Source organism: Bactrocera neohumeralis, chromosome 6, assembly GCF_024586455.1.
Source record: "Bactrocera neohumeralis isolate Rockhampton chromosome 6, APGP_CSIRO_Bneo_wtdbg2-racon-allhic-juicebox.fasta_v2, whole genome shotgun sequence".
NCBI classification, from domain to species: Eukaryota; Metazoa; Arthropoda; class Insecta; order Diptera; family Tephritidae; genus Bactrocera; species Bactrocera neohumeralis.
The window spans coordinates 51898268-51915350 of NC_065923.1; the positions used below are offsets into that span (position 1 = coordinate 51898268).

Consider the following 17083-nt stretch of genomic DNA (forward strand, 5'->3'; position numbering starts at 1 on the left):
CGGACCGGGCGCCGAGCGCCGAGGCACAACAATGCGTAAGCATACATTTCCATTATACATTATATAAAACAAAAACAAAAACAATTCAAATACTTTAACGCATTTCAATATAAATTTTTTCATACATATGTCGCGTATCTCTGTATTTATATATATACATACATATACACGAGTATATTATAGCATACATGTGCCTATTTTTAATGCATATTATCACATGGACCCAAATGAGCGCGGGAATTTTTCATTTAAATGAATGAGTAATAAAACAAACGGGCAAATATGAAAACCAAAACAGAACGGCAACTGCATACGAGTTAAAATATCGCATTTATTTTCGAAAACAAAAACAAACGCACTGAAAACAAAGGCAACAACAGCAACAGCACACTGCAAAAACAAGCGACAAACAAAAAATTCAAAGTAATTATAATAAAACGCTCGTCGTACATTGTATGCTGATATTACAACAAAAGAGAGGGTGTATGTGCACTAAAACAACAACGAGAACAATAAATAATGAAATTGCCGATTGACCCACTGCCACTGACGTCAACCTCAACACCCCGCCGACAAGTATCGGGGACCGACAAGTGCGCGCAACTCAAATGAGCTGTCAGCGTTTGCGCACACCGTTGCAAACCAATGGATGTACATATGTGTGTGTACTGACAAAAGGGTGTTTCGATAGGTGCATATGTAAATTTATCGGTTGACTCAGTGAACATTTTCCAGATATTACAGTCACTTTATTTTATCAGAGCGATGCCATATCATCATTTTTGCAACTTGACCACGAAGTATGTAACGCCCAGGAAGGGGAGACCCTATAAAATGAAGTGGAGAGCAGAGCAGAGAATAAAAGGTTTTTTCGGCAAAATCAATTTATTTTATTCAAAATAGTCTTCTTCTGCTTCAATACAGCTTTTTGCACGGTCCAAAAGCATGTCGAACGAGTGTTTTAGCTCGTTGGCCGGTATGGCCGAAAGTATGCCGGTGCAAGCCTTTTGAATGGTCTCTAGGTCTCTACGTCTGCATAACGCTTTCCTTTCATGGAAAAATGCATTTTTCCGAAAAGGAAAAAGTCTCACGGTGTCATATCAGGTGAATACGGGAAGTGGTTAATGGTTAAAATGTGATTTTGGTCAAATAATCGGTCGCATGATGTCCTTCGAATGTTGGATTCTGAGCAATTTTTGGTCGTCAGTCGATTTGTGCGGAACAAACCGTGCACACACCTTTCGTAAGCCCAAATGTTCGGTCAAAATGCGATAAATCGATGTTTTGGAGATGTTCAATTCCATTTCCACGAATTTCAATGTCGATTTCGGCTGATTTTTGATGAATTTTCGCACAGTTTCGATAGAATTTCCGGTGATCACGTATTTTGATTCGCCCACATTTTGATCGTCTTTTATTTCCTCACGACCATTTTGAAAACTTTGAATCCACTCGTGCACTCTGCTACGGGATAGGCAATCAACGCCATAAACTTGTTTCATCAATTGAAACGTTTCGGTAAAAGTTTTACCAATTTTAAAACAAAATTTTATGTTGGCTCTTTGTTCGACGCTCATTTTCGCACCGATAACACAGACATACTGACACTTAAAACGCAATAAGTTCGCTTCCAATCAATGAAATGTCATGAAATTCTCACTGGACAATCGTTAAAGATAACAGATTCTAACGCATCAGTCGACATATAGATGGCGCCACCAGGGGGCGCTAGATTCAAAAAGGCCTGTTTATTTTTGAACACACCTTGTAACTCCTATACAGACTGACCGATCAAATGAAGTTCTTATAAATTATCTGTTGTATTCATGAAGGGTATTATAGCTTCGGTTTTTTTTTGTTACTAATTATGTACATACAACAATCGTAGAAATCATTAGTGGTCAAAAACTTTGCATAGCATTTGGTTATGTTAGAACATTATGTACAAGTAGTACGAGTATAAACAGGATATTGAGTGCGTCTAAAATATTATAGAAGGAACTGGTACTAAAAGTATACTTTACATCATAATCAACACATTTACATAGAATCTCAACTAAGGCGTCTAAAATATTCAGATCCCAAACTTCTCCAAATATTCCATTATTGCTCTGTTTTTAACTACTTTTATTACAACAAAAATTCGAGTATTTATATGCTCAGTGAGAATTGGTTGGGTGCAGTGACTCCAATTAGGAAATACACAAATTGTTGTGGATTGAAGAAAAATTCATGGATATTTTTTAAGAGCAGAATATCGACGAAGAGTGAATTCAGGGGTTATATACAGTTAGGAGGTCCAAAAAAAGGCATTTTTCAAGAATTTTTTCTAAGCAAACTATTTGGTTTATTGATTTGAAACTTGGCAGGTATATTATGACAACCTTAAACTATATTCACATATTTTTTATTGTCAAAAATAATTAACGGGAACGTTGATATTGCCAATTTTGCAGAGGTCAGCAAAAAAAGGCCTCTTGCGGTGAGAACGATATCTCTGGACTGGATCATCTAAAATGCAAAAACCAAATAAATTCTATTAATATAATAAATAATCTAGTGATTGATAGAAGGAATTAGCAAAAACAAATTTTTGGCAAAATGGCGGCTACTCAAAGCAAAAGGTTCGATTTTCGACCAAAATTCGGGTCTTTAATTGTTTATAAAAATAAGAAATTTTCATCGGATGGAGAAATCCTTCCATTAGTTACTAAAAAATATAGTTAAGAAGTTTGTGTTAGAATTTCAGTCTGATCGGTTGAGCCGTTTCTGAGAAATCTTGCTCATCGACTTTGAAAACACCGTATCGAGAAAAACCAGTTTAAAATTTTGAAAGCACTTTACATGTAGTCGGCGCGCCTTCACTAATGTGTCTATAACTTCGAAAATATTGTTCGGATCGACTGGAAATTTTGTGTGTGTATACTCAGATATATATATATATTAAGAAAACGCAAAAAAAATCGATTTTTTGAAAATCCTAACTGTATATAACCCCTTCAATGAAAACACCTCTTAACTGATTAACAGCTGTCTCAAAACTTCGGAGAATTAAAAAAAAAATAAGAACTTCGGACTAAACTATATTTGTGAAGAAAGAAAAGATCGTCAAGAGTGCCCTACAGTTTATTTGCTTTTTGGCTCATCGAAGTGTATTAAAGTTATATTATCTATTACTAGATTTTAACGAGCGCTGCTTTGCGCTCAAGAAGTAAGTTAAGGGTTTACATGGGTTTCCTGGGGGAAAAAACAGCCTTTTTCCAATTTTTTCACATATATAAAGTTAAATATTTTATTAGAATTTTTTACTGTTACACACATACACTATCAAGAAAGAAATTTTGAAATTTTTGAAAAAAAATATTTTAAATATTTTCGCGAAATCTGTTAAGCATCTGATTAAAACCATACTATGATGTTATCGTTCAAAATTATAATTTTGAGGCATTTTTTTTATGTTACAAATGGAACGTAATTCAAATCAAGTATTGATTAAAGAAAATCCACGGAAAAGGTAAGAAAGATCAGTTACTGTGAATGAGTTTTATTTTTTTGAATTGATGTAAGATTATAGGTGTGTTTGAATCACTAATTTTTCGCTCGCCAGTTTAATGTGTACCAACAACATGTAAAAGCCAACATGTTAATTTCATTACACCAAAATATATGTATGTATTTTTGTAAATCTAAAATTTATAACCTAATATATATAGTTATATATATATGTATATATTTGTATTTTATTATTATTTATTGTTAGTTGTGTATTTAGTTGGATATGTCAGTATATATAATTTATGACGCTTATTTTTCATCATATTTCAAAATTTTGAAAATACAAAAAAAAAAAATTTTCAAATAGGTTTCGTCTATAAATTTAAATGGCATAAAGCTTTTACATCAAGAAAAAGCTCAAATTGGAGACCCATTATTTGAACAATGTATGTATGGTAACAGTGCTACATGAACTTCGTTTGCTGGATACGAGACAATGACTTGTCTAACAGTCAGCTGGGGGAACGTACAGTCAAATTGACGTTTTGCCAATGCCATAAGTGGAAGATGCAAATATGCAATCGAATTTATTAATATACATTTATTCCACACCAATGTACATACGCATGTGGAATGTGCCAGCCTTTTGTGGTGGTTTTCCATATTTCGTATGGATTTCTGTTGCGGCACGCCGATCGCCTTGCAACAAACCAATAATATAATATTTATTTAATTGTAGGTATTTACTGCTACATGGGTATGCGTTGAAGAAGATAAAGCAGTTGGTTGCAAATGGAAATATGTGGACTATTTAAGGTATGGGAGTATTACGAGTATATAAATTGTCACTGTCGTCACAATTATATATAATCTTACACCTACATATGTACATATATACTATACATACATATGTATATGGAGAAATAGACCATTTTTCACGTGACAGCTGGTAATCAACGGTTACTAGAGTGTAATAATATGACGCATGTCAACCATCATATAGTAGTTGCATGCCACTCAAGCTTAATATCTGAAATCTCGACATTTTTGTATCGATTTCAAAACATGACCTTCAATTATTAGGTTAACTCAAGAATTGGGGACCAAATTCAATTTTAAACCTACTATATAGGTTGAAAAGTTCGTACCGTTTGTTTGAGGGGGTCCTCTAGAATTGAACCATATTGAATTCGTTTTAGTTAGATCTAATCTTCAAAGGCATGCATATGTACATTCCACAGCTATTGGTCAGAAAAATATATAACAAAAAATGGCTTGATGACTGCTTTGGTGTTGATTGAATTACATACATACATATATGGCACACCTAAGGTCTTTGTAACTTATAGAACATATCATTTACGACAATACAGACATATTGTGTCGTGTCACTCCGAATTGCTTATGCAACCACTGTATTTTCTGGATTTGAGCCCCAATGATTTGGAGGCAAAAATATCGTATTACAAAAATATTATCAAAAATTATTAATTTTACTTGCTGAAAAAGAAAAGTGTTTTAAGTATATATCTATAATTTCTCACGTATTCCTTCACGAGGTATATGCGTTTCGAAATGCCCCAAATTTAATTTTTACTTCAGTCATATGCATTATTTCTACATTCATAAATGTTTTTGGCGCCGCCTTTGCTGAAAATTTCGCCTTTTAAAATATATTTTTAATTCACAAACATTTGGCATATGTCAATTGCATCAAGAGACGTCACCTAAACGAACAGCCTTAAGAGTTGCAGATAATTTTGTTGCATTCAGACATGAATGCTTACATACAAATGGCAAATGTGTCAGTTTTGTGTTGAAGCAATTACGAAGAGGAATAAAAAAGGGCCAAAAATTGCTATGTAATTTTGCGGTGAGTCATACAAAGTCAAACCATGAACTAATATACTAATTGTCTCGCCGATAATATGGATTTCACATTGTTTATCTATATTTGGAATTAGTAATTCAGAGCAAAGTAAAATTTACTCGGCACTCCCCATACTACTGATATATTTGCATATAGCGATGTATATACATATGTAATAGTACATATGTTTATACATTAGGGTGGTCTTTAGAAGTATTAAAGATTTTCCACCTCGCTCACTCAATTGGTTTCACTAATATTTAAGGTATTGACAACGCATAAGCCAACTTTATACACCGCTGTACTAGGTCTAGTAACAGAAGGACTCCACTCTTTTTGTACTAAATTGAAGGCTCTAATTAGCATAACAACAATTTCCGATGATTGAAAATATGCACCGTTTTGTCCGATAACTTTTTGCCATTTTGAAGGGATTATCATAATGCTACTCTCCCAGAAACCCTCCTGCCTATTGGCAAAAAACTGGGACATTCGATTTTCACACGCTTCTTTTTAGGCGAATTTTCACAAGCAAAATCAATCCCCATAGACGGGAATAGATAATTATCACTTGGTATAAGGTGGATGCATAAGAACTTCCCTACCAAGCTTCGGGCGAGTGTTACTATCGATGTGTCTGTTCAGGCGTGGTCGTGATGAAACACAATTCCTCTCCTGCCTAAAGCTAGATAGTTCTGAGCGATGGTTGCCATTTTTTTTAAATATTTTTTTACTATTTATTTATCTTAATAGGTTGTCAAAAAAGTCTTGCGGTATTTTCGCTAGTTGGCGCTGAAAGCGCGTAGTTCTAGTTTTATTCGTCGGGTCATGCTATACCTTTTTGGAAAGCTCATTTCACGCGCCAACACGTGTTTGATTGATTGTCGTTTCATTTCAATTTCAATAAAAAAAATTCAATAAAAATACCGCAAGACTTTTTTGACAACCCATTATTTTAAATACAAATATATTTTGCTTTCACATCCTTATATTGCCGTTTGAAAAAGAAAGAAATCGAATTACAACCACGCCTACTTCCTTTAACACAATATTATATTCTACCTAATTACTTCCACTTTGCATCATTCAAGCACCAACGAAGTGTCTTCAAGATGTGACACCTCTTATGAAAATAGTCGAAATCGGCCGAAAACTTTTTCAGCCTTAGACACCTAATATGAAGACCTCAGCGTAGGGCTGATGTTATATCATAAATAGCAGTATTTGTTTAAGGATACCTTAATTGTTTGAATCTTTTCCTGGTAAAAATGTATTAAATTCTCTAGCTTCCATACAGCTTATACAAGGATTTTCAAATAACCGGTTTACTGTATATCGAACAAATATGTATATACCCTGAGATGTCTTAGCAAAATTAAGTGTGCATATAATCGGGGATTTCTCATAAAAATTAAGCGAGAATCGTTTATCATTACGAGATCCGGGAGTAAAAATTAGTAATACCTTCCCCCAATTAAATTTGTGGAATATTGGGAAGGGGCATAACTCAAACAAAAAGTGTGCACAGATGTAGTGAATTCAAAACGAGTAAATAAAAAATATTCCTAAAAAAATCACAGATCTTTTTCCAATAAGGTATATCACTGATAGAGTGGTATGTTAATGGAATTCATATCGTCCAGTGATGCAAAAATTTGAACGCGCAAATCAGCAAAAAATGACAAATTTACTTCGAATTGTTTCGTATCCTCAGGATCTTCAGACCTTAACTTCATTCTCCAGGATAAATAAAATGAAGTCAAACATTATGACTGTTGTTGTCAAATTTTAAATAAAATTTTGTATTAATTATATACCTATTTTCAATACGTACCTTTGTAGATCCAGCAGCTATTTCTTCATTTATGCGTACATATGTATGTATACTTGTACTACTTTTAGTCAATTAGATCGGTCTGTTGGTGATTCACTTGAAGTATTGACATAGTATATACTAAATATATTTTTTGGAATTTTATCTTTATATGTGCTTATATTATTTAATATTTCCAATTTTATTACACTTTAATAAATATTTGTTTATATAAACTGAACACAATTATATAGTATGTACATTTGTGTATATATTTATTTATTTTTATTCATATGAACACAAATCACACATTTTTAATTTTCTCACTTGCCACTTTGATTCAGAAAAAATTTTCCCGACTCGCGCTAAAATAAATTAAACCAAAATTTATTTTTATATTATAAATTTAATGTCACTTGCCAAGAAATTAATATTGTTTCTCTCGCACACAATCTTTTTATTCGTATTCACTTTCATCTGAGTTTTTCGCCAAAACGTTTGCGTCTGCGAAATGAAATCGTGTAACCAGCGAAATGTTAATTTTTCACATGTGTCCAAAAACAACAACCAAACACACGCACACTCACGCATATGTAAAATATAAACATTTTAATAAAATTTGAAGCAAAGACAATAAACACATGGCAAAGAAATTAGTTCAACGTGGAGGCAAACTGAGCATAAAACGGAAAAGTGCACACAAAATTAGGCGATTAAAATTGTTGTCACGTTTCTGCGAAGACATTAAAAGTCTAAAAGTGGAAAATAACCAAAGTGGTAATGAAGTGGGGGCTGTGGACGCACACTGGAAGGCACACGCACTCATACTGATCATACTGAGTAGTTAGTTAGCCAAATTTGCTGGAGACTCACGCTTTTATTTGAATTTTTATTTTTGAACTTTTTTATATTTTTTTATTTTTGAACTTTATTGTTATTGTGCTATTATTTTTAGTCATGATAACGTGTCTATTTCATATTTGCGGTTTATCTATGTACAAATTACCAGCATTTGAAGTAAATAAGCTGAAAATTTATATTAGACACACTTCCACATGAGTTTGATTAAGAATCGCGGGGTGCGCAAGCCGAGCAGCAAACTTTATTAATTTCACTTTATTTGCTCGCTAAACGAATTTTTTTTGCACAGTATGTGAAATGGGCTGGGGAAAATTGAAAACGCAAACAGTGATAAAGGCGGCGCACGTCACGACTAGAAGCCTTCGCAGACAAATCGTTAGCATTTTTCACCGGTTTGTTGTTAGCTTTTTTACTTTTTATTATTAATGGATTGCTTTCTTTGTCATTTTGCACTTCGGTAGACTGAAGAAGGTACATAAATCTTCAGGCAATTCCAAATTTACAATTATAGATGGTGAAAACTACTTTTGAAATTTCTTTTGTAAAAAACACTAAAACAAATTTAGTAGCAATAACGCGTAATATGATTCTTAAGGCGAGGTTTTAAGTTAAGTTAAGTTTTATTTTAAGTTTCTAAGCAAGAAAAGTTGTTTCTGTTTGAATGGCGATCTAAAAATTTGTTCACAGGTTGGAGTGTTTCTTTGGGCAACAATCCACGCCGAATTCCGTGAAGATATTTCGTCACAAGAACTTGATCGTTCAGTTTGAATGCCTGCTGTATGCGATAATGTTCTGATATCGACGGTTCAAGAAATGAGCAGCTTGGGGAAAAAGGACGTTTGAGGGTCTATCAGATCGAATTTACAGTAAATAAATTAAAGCAATAATGCAGAAATGAAAACGAACCTTAACATTTTAAAGAGCCCCTGACATTTGTGAATTCTCATTGAAGCTTTTGAATTTCATCTTTACCTTATCACCCAACACCCAACACCTAAATACTAAATTGACTTCAGAACATAATTTAGTTTAATACCAAAGTTAAGTGCAACCAGTCCAGATCTTCCCCTGTCCCAAATGTACGCAATATAGGGATTTTCGATACTCCGATTGAATTTATACCATATGTATCAATATGTGAGATATTTGACTAACTGAAAAATAGGTCCCACAACATATCTATTATTATTATTTATTGTTATCTGGTAGAATGAAATTTTTCGGTACTATAGGAAAGGAAGTTTATCTTCTGAAATGTCAACAATTTCTTTACTAAATTTGAGAAAGCTCATGTATAATTTATTAAAAACGGAACATTTTTTAATATTTTCTTTCAATATATATATACAAGGTCTGTCGCAAAAGAAACAGAACTTTTTAAATATAACTGTTTCTGGGTTGGTGGGTATATGAAATAAAAAGTTTAATCTCTTGTTGACATTTCGTAAAAATTGTAAGACAATTGGATAACTACAATCGATGTTATCGATCAAAAAGTGACAGCAGCTTTCGGTCATCGGTCGTAAAATGCAAAGAGCAAATATTAAATTTTGTTTTAAACTTGGAAAAACGTTTACTGAAACATTTTAAATGACGAAAAAAGTTTATGGTGATCAGTGCCTATTCCGTAGTAATGCGCATGAGTGGTTTAAGCGATTCCAAGAAGGTCGTGAGGGCCTCTGTGACGATCAGAAGTCGGTCGTCTTCAGAAGTCAAAAATAAAGACAATGCTGATTTGTTTTTACTATTCCGAGGGTATTGTACACCGAGAGTTCGCCCCACCTGGCCAAACGATTAATGCTGTGTTTTACCTTGGTGTTATGAAGCGTCTTTTGTCACGCATTCGTCGTGCTCGACCACAATACCGGGAGGCAGGGTCCTGGCGCCTGTTGCACGATAATGCGCCGTGTCATCGGTCGACGCTTGTCACTGATTTTTTTTACAAAAAACTCCATATTAACCATTAATCACTTATCCTACTCACCTGATCTGGCACCCTGTGATTTTTACCTATTTGGAAAACTTCATTTGCCCATGAAAGGATACTGGTTTCAGGACATTTCAGCTATCCAAAAGACGACGACCGATATTCTCAAGAGCATTCCGAAAAATGACCTTAAACACTCATTTAAAATGCTAATTAACCGGGCTAAACGCTGTATTGAAGCACAAGGAAACTGCTTTGAATAAAAAAATATAACTTTTGAAAAATATAAATTTTTTGTTGTTTTTTTTAACAGTCCTGTTTCTTTTGCGACAGACCTTGGAAAGTGCGCATAACTCAAACAAAAAGTGCGCAAACAAGTAGTGAATTCAAGAGGAAAAAAAATATAGTCACTAATGAAAAATTCAAGATCTATTTGCCATAAGACATATCTCTCAAAAGTCGTAAGAGTCAATGGAACTCATATCGTCAAATAATGCACACAATTTAACCCACAATTCAACGTCATTTTCTTATCCCAACAATACAAAAGAACACTTTCTGTATTGAAATTAACAAACAACGATGAGGCAATAAACGAGTTCGTGGCATATTTCAAAGAAAGAGTGTTTTACAAAAATGGTATTGAAAAGTTAAAAGACCGGTGTATCGTCATCGATATCTAGAATAATAATTTTTTGCTATCGTTGATTAAGGGTGTCTTAATATCACTTCATAGAAAGTGTTTCCAAACTAGGGCGGAAAGGAAAGTTCTCTGAAGAGATATCATAACAAATTATTTGATTATAATACCAACCATAAATAATTAGAAGAAAGCGTACCTGAGTAAATAGAGTTTTAAGTGTGAACTGAGCTTAAAATTAGCTAAAAATTTTTAATTTTTGTTAAAAAAAATTAAACTTGTATGACGTTATTCGAAATATTTGCATAAACGTGTATGCACTTAATTCCTTAAATTATTGTTTTTATTGTTAATGGTTATTGCTATTGCCAATTTGCCATTTCAGAATTAAAGTGCATCGTTATATTAAAGAATTATGCAAAATATTGTTTCGTTTCTATTTCTCTCGCAAAAATATGTAAATGTAGAAACGGGCATGAAATTCAAAAATTTCGCTAAAAAGAAATAACAAAAAAAGTGTGAGTGAATATAATGAAAAACAACAAATAAAAAATTTTAAATTTTTGCTTGTTTTTTAGACCAAAAATGTATAAGTATGCATTATATATTTGGCTATGCTGAAATATACATAAGTATATACATACATATGTATTTATATTTTTTTTATTTTATATTTTTTACAAATATTTTTTCCTTTAATTTTACTGTGTCTGATCGTTGATCGTTGCACTTGCCTGTGATATCAAAAAAATAATAATTTGTTTCGAGGAACAGGCAAACAAGAATAATTTTGCGATACTCTTATAAAAATTTATAGACTTGTGCATGACTATGTGTGGTGTGTTTGCACTTTTTCAAGCAAAGTTTTTTTCCGCTCCGCAACTTGTCAACAAAAGCAAATGCAGTCAGAAATTGTGCAAACAAGAACAAAAGCAAACAGGCCGAAATGGTGGTAGCACAAAATTATAAACAACAATTTAATAGAACTAAAACAAACAAAGAACGCCAAAGCAACAAAAAAAATTAATGGCCTTGTCTTGCTGGCTGGCAAAGCACCTGTTGAACGCGCTTGAAAAATGCAAGAAAATTTGCAAGGCACACAAAAAAGTACAACAACAACAAACGCGCACACACACTTAAGAGCTCGAAACAAAATTGCAGCAACTTGTTTAATTTACTTTTGTTTTTGCAATTTTTTATTGTTTTTGCAAAGTGCAAACCTAAAACAACACAATTGCACATAGCAACAACAAATATTTCATAAAAGTCAAATGCAAAGAAACAAACATTATTTAAATTCCATTTCATTTATGCACTTCATATACTTGTATAGGTATGTGTGTGTGGGAGTTAAAGGCGCTTCGCTGCATTTTTGCATTAATTTATTTATTGCAAACATACATACATATTATAAAAATTACATATTCGCCTTTTAATTTTGCTTAATACATTTCACTTTTATTAGCAACAACAAATTTGCATTTTTTGTTTTCGGTTTTACTTGTATTCATTACACTTTTAACCGTTAACACTGTCGCGGCGGCACGTACCAGACAACACGACACTAAAATCACCGAAAAACTCCAATTAAAGAACGCACAACCACTATCGACGAACGACAAAACGCAACTGAAAGCGGCGACACCGAGCAATGCGGGTCCAACAAGCATTTAGCCAGCCAAAGCACACACTGAAGCCCGTTTGATAGTCAGCTCGTGGCTTACGTATATTTGTGTGTGTGTGCATATCATTTCAACCTGCTCATCGGCACCCAACACACGGCCGACGGTGCGTATGTGGACTGCGTTGTTGCATTGGATGTGCGTCGGCATGTGCCAGCAGCGGGGGCCCACCCTCACGGCTCACCACCACCACTACACGCACATTTCCGATGCCGACGCTTGGCATGCTTTGGCGCGCTTTATTGCCGGCAAAACTAGCGAATACCAAGGCATGTAAATAGCGCCAACAACAAAGTCCCCAACCCACCAGTGCTCACTTCGTTGGTGCGGTGTGTGTTGAATTCGCCCGAAGCGGCGTCGTTGCAATGCCAATTTCATTCATAAGTTTTCACTTTGTTTACATTTGTTGTTGCTGCTTTTTTTTCTTTATTTGCGCTTGTGTAGTAAAAGCTTCCTGCGCGCGCAAACCGTTTTCCGTTTGTAGTGTGGTATATAGTGTTGTAAAGTGGTGTAATAAAATCCTAAAAGCTCTGACTGAATTTCAGTGGATTTTTCCGATTTGTGAATGAGCTATATTTCCAATAATCGGAGGGGTGAGTGAGGTCCAAGTGCCTTTTTGATCCCGTTAAAACCAGTATGACGAAGTAAATAATAAGCAAAAATTGTTGAGCCGGGTTAATGGAAGTTGGTGGTCCCGCGACTCTACATAGTACACAAAGGACTTACATACATATGTTGAGTAAGTCAGGGTCTGGTCTGGATAGGTAGCAGTTTACTCTAATAACAAATAAAACGCAAGGGTCATTGTAGTCTCTGGCCAAACTTGTCGCCTTAAATTGGTGCTGAATTAACATCTAAAGGGAGGCGACATAGCGTTTATTATTTGTTAAAATTTAGATGATTCCGAAGTTCGGACAATCATATGTTGAAAATTGTGTGGGCATTGTAGGAATCGGGAGACGCTTCCGAATCCAGCAAGCGACACCCTAATTTGTATCACTGGAAGAACCTGTTATCACTTTTCAGGGTTCTTGAACAAAAATTGCTATCCGGTTAAAGGTTGTAATTTCAGTCTCTAACTCGGTTTGAATCGGTAAGTAGTACTAATGGTTTACAGGTATTCGCCACAGAATATAACCTTCGCAGTACGACCAATATCGTTTGGTAAATTCACTTCTAGTTTTTAATAAAGTTGATATTTTATAACCTATTTTTCTTCTTTTACAAACAACTCAACGTCTTTTAAAAACGGGTGTTAAAAAATCTTTTTTAAATAACGAACAATAACGCACCACCAAAATTCCTCAATGAAAAATACCCAAAAAACTAAGTATAATGTACTTAAGCAACTCTGGTGCGCGAACAAAGAAAATGTTGAACAAAACAAAACATGGCAAACAGCTGTCAACAAAAGAGAAGAAACAAGTGCCAAAAAATTTTCAATTGATAAGAGCAGCAGTATTTCAATTATTGCATTTTTTGCATTTTAATTTGTGTTAAAGAATGCTGGCGGACGTGGATGTATTCATATCCAACTATACATTAGTGGACCCAGAAATATACCAATTATGGATAGAGGGCTTTTCATGTAAGTATTCAAAGAAATGACTTGTATAAGTGATCGCATTCCCTTGTGTTCCCATTTTAGCGAGCGAGGCCGTCTGCTACTTGAAACAGAAAGGATTCGGCAGCAGTTTTGGCGCACCAATTGATCTTATCGCCTCCGAAGTGCTCGACCATTATCGCACCTACTCCCTGATAGAGCGTCTGCTGCATGCACCAACTAAATTGCTGGAACAATCGTGTTTTCAGTTGGAGCCACAAACGCGTGATTTTATCATTGAAAAGTGGGCAATAATTTTAGCAATATATTTTTAATTAATTGTGCAACGATTTCAGGTATTACTCCATCGATGACTTAGTGGCACGTGAAATTCTAGGCAAAAAATTGTCAAGTCGTTATAGGAAAGATCTGGATGAAGTGTCGGAAAAGACTTGCGTCAAATTGAAGTCATGCAGGTTTGTTGCATATTTCGCTGCGAAGAGTTTTATGTATTGATATCATATTTTTAATTGCAGACGACAATTTGACAATGTTAAACGTATTTTTAAAGCTGTGGAGGAATTACCAGGCAATATCACAAACAATATTAAACAACTTTTTTCCGTGTCCGATGAGTTGGCAAAGTGAGTAATCGCCAAGAAACTTTAAATATATCTATATTTATATATAGACAAAAGCGCAATTACTTAAAAATATTTGTTGTTTTCAAACTCCTATTATTCAGAAAATATGCCTCAATTGTTTTTCTTGCCTGCCTCCGTTTTGAAACTTCCAAAAAGAAGCTACAATTCTTGGCCTTCTCCGACTTGTTTGCTTGCTCACAAGCTATTATGATCTACTGGACCTATACCTATCAACATTCAGGTCCCGAATATTACGATACCGAAATGGACAAAGAATTTCTATTGGATTTGCGTGAGCTGCGTTGCTTGCTTGACAAGGAGAAGGAAATTAAACAGTGAGTATTTTATAGGTGGCAAATTATAAAATGTGTTGATTAGTTTATTTTTTAATTTGCAGTCTTGTTTGCCTGCGATTGAAGCCAGTGCTGTTGGAGCGTGCTTACTTCGAGCTGGATACGAATTTCCGGTAAATATTCGCTTTTATTAATTTATAGTTTAAAACTCAAATTTTTACTATGAATATTTCATTGTAGCTCCTATTGGCGTGCATTTATAACCATAGCTTGTAATTTACATCGAAATCGTGAGTTGCGTGACTTGTTTTTGGATTTGTGTGAAAAATTGATAGAACCATGGCGTCAAAATGGTTGGAGTAAAGAGCAAGTAAATAAATTTGTGTCAGCCATAACACAAAGCGTGTTGGATTTAGAAATTTCGCGGTGAGTTACAAGCTCGAGAAAAGCATTAATTATTATATAAACAAATTTAATCACTTCTATCACTTGCAGAGATCAAGAGACGCGTTGTCTGTGGGATCGTTACATGCAGGTCATTAGTATTTGTTTGGATCACATGTTTCATATTTAGTGAAAATATCACGCAGCGTTTGTATGTTATTTAAAATATGTTGTCCTTCTAGTGTTTAGGAAAACAAAAAGTTCGTTTGCCATTGCTTGCTCAAATTGTATGTATTGAGCTGAAAAGTGCAATTTACCCGTTTTATTAAAATTAAGCGCAGCATCATGACATTTATAAAATTGTATTTTAATTTATTAAAAACAGTTAATATTGAAAATAAAATCAAACATAATGTACATGTGAATGTATTAATGAATATGGGAATTTTATTATATGCTTATTGATTTAAAGACTAAAAATAGTCCAAAAAATAAAGAAAAACAATTTTGTTAGTATATTTTATTATTTTCATTATTTATAAATTAACATTTAACTGATTGTATAAATATATCTTATACCTTTATAATTTTGTGAAATTTATTCTCAAAAAAAGAGTTTTGGAACTTTAAAAACATATTTTAGTTTCAGTTTTCGAAAACTATGTAATTTCTTTCAATATGTAATTTTATTAACGGTTTATTCAAATTTTTGATACACATACAGGCATATAATATTTAGAATAACCTAAAATTAGCTGCCATTTACATACATATGTATATTGTTTTTCCGACATTTTTTATGTAATTATTAAATATTATATTGAATTTATTTTGTTTGAATATAACCCATTTAATATAAGGCACAATACTTATTTATTTTTACAGATTGCGAAAAAACATAGAACAATATATGTACATACATATATAAATTCATTAAAAAAAAAATTTATTAATATTTTTAAATGTGCTTTGTTAAAATTTCTTAGATTTTAAGTTTTTCAATTTATTTAAACGCATTTAATTTCTATTTAATTATTTTTTAATTTTACGTTGTATCATTTTACCTTATTTTCATTTTTTATACATATTTTTTGCTTGATTTCATTAAAATTCGTTATATTTTATATTTTATATATTTAAATTTGAACTCATATTGTTATAAAAGAACTAAATTTTTTATAGAACAAACTTAACTTACTTAAATTAAAATAACTTTTGCATTCTTTGTATAATTTAAGGTAGATATTTAATTAAATAAAATATTTTATTTTTATTAATTTAATAACATATTTACATACATGTACCTAATTATTATTTGTTTATTTTATTATTCGAATTAATATTATTTTATCTTATCTTTTCTAAACCTTAATCGTGTTTTTTTTTGTATTGATGCCTGTACTAACTTGTATAGGATACCGTTTCTGATATATCGTTGCATTGTGTGCTCATTAGACAATTTAAATTATTATCACAAAAGTAGATATTTTACTATAATATTCACTTGTACAAAAAATTCGTTAATTTATGTTCTTCAAAATGAGTTTAATCAATTTTACTTAAAATTTTTACCTCAACACAATTTCTAGTTATTTTATTGAATTTGACTGCAGTTTTGTATTTTTGAATGTGTTAGAAATACTACTGGAATCTCCACCGGTTGATTAACGAATGTTAAATTGCCCGCTTCTAAAAGCTCTTCCGCAATCACTTACCTAGTAGTGTGCGAAACCCTTTAATGCATGTCAAGCGCTGATTCCAGCGAGTGTAGAGCTTTCGCACAAATCAATGATTACTAGTTTATGGGTTGTCATGGTTGTAAACAAAGCAGAGGGGTGAAAGGCTACGAACTTATTCACAATGCAAATGCATAGACACAGCTAGCTGCCACCCTCCGCTATATATCAATCACCCGCTTGCGCTTGTGCAAA

At 33.2% G+C, this 17083-nt stretch overlaps 1 protein-coding gene and 1 long non-coding RNA gene across 2 annotated transcripts in view; one reads left to right on the plus strand and one right to left on the minus strand.

Annotated features, from left to right (window-relative positions):
* The window catches only part of LOC126762714 (uncharacterized), a 97092-nt gene extending 84874 nt beyond the window's left edge, over positions 1-12218 (minus strand). Inside the window, exons 1-2 of the long non-coding RNA XR_007667500.1 lie at positions 12012-12218; positions 7200-7543 (exon numbers count right to left, since the gene is read on the minus strand). This is a non-coding gene — a long non-coding RNA (uncharacterized LOC126762714). The remainder of the gene's footprint in view (positions 1-7199; positions 7544-12011) is intronic.
* A 1477-nt stretch (positions 12219-13695) lies between these two features.
* LOC126762704 (acidic fibroblast growth factor intracellular-binding protein) lies at positions 13696-15589 on the plus strand. Its single transcript, XM_050479655.1, has 8 exons — positions 13696-13876; positions 13937-14135; positions 14188-14307; positions 14368-14475; positions 14577-14810; positions 14873-14941; positions 15009-15194; positions 15264-15589. The coding sequence occupies exons 1-8, from the start codon at positions 13792-13794 to the stop codon at positions 15340-15342; spliced, it is 1080 nt and encodes a 359-aa protein (XP_050335612.1). The 5' UTR covers positions 13696-13791; the 3' UTR covers positions 15343-15589.
* Positions 15590-17083: the final 1494 nt, after the last annotated feature.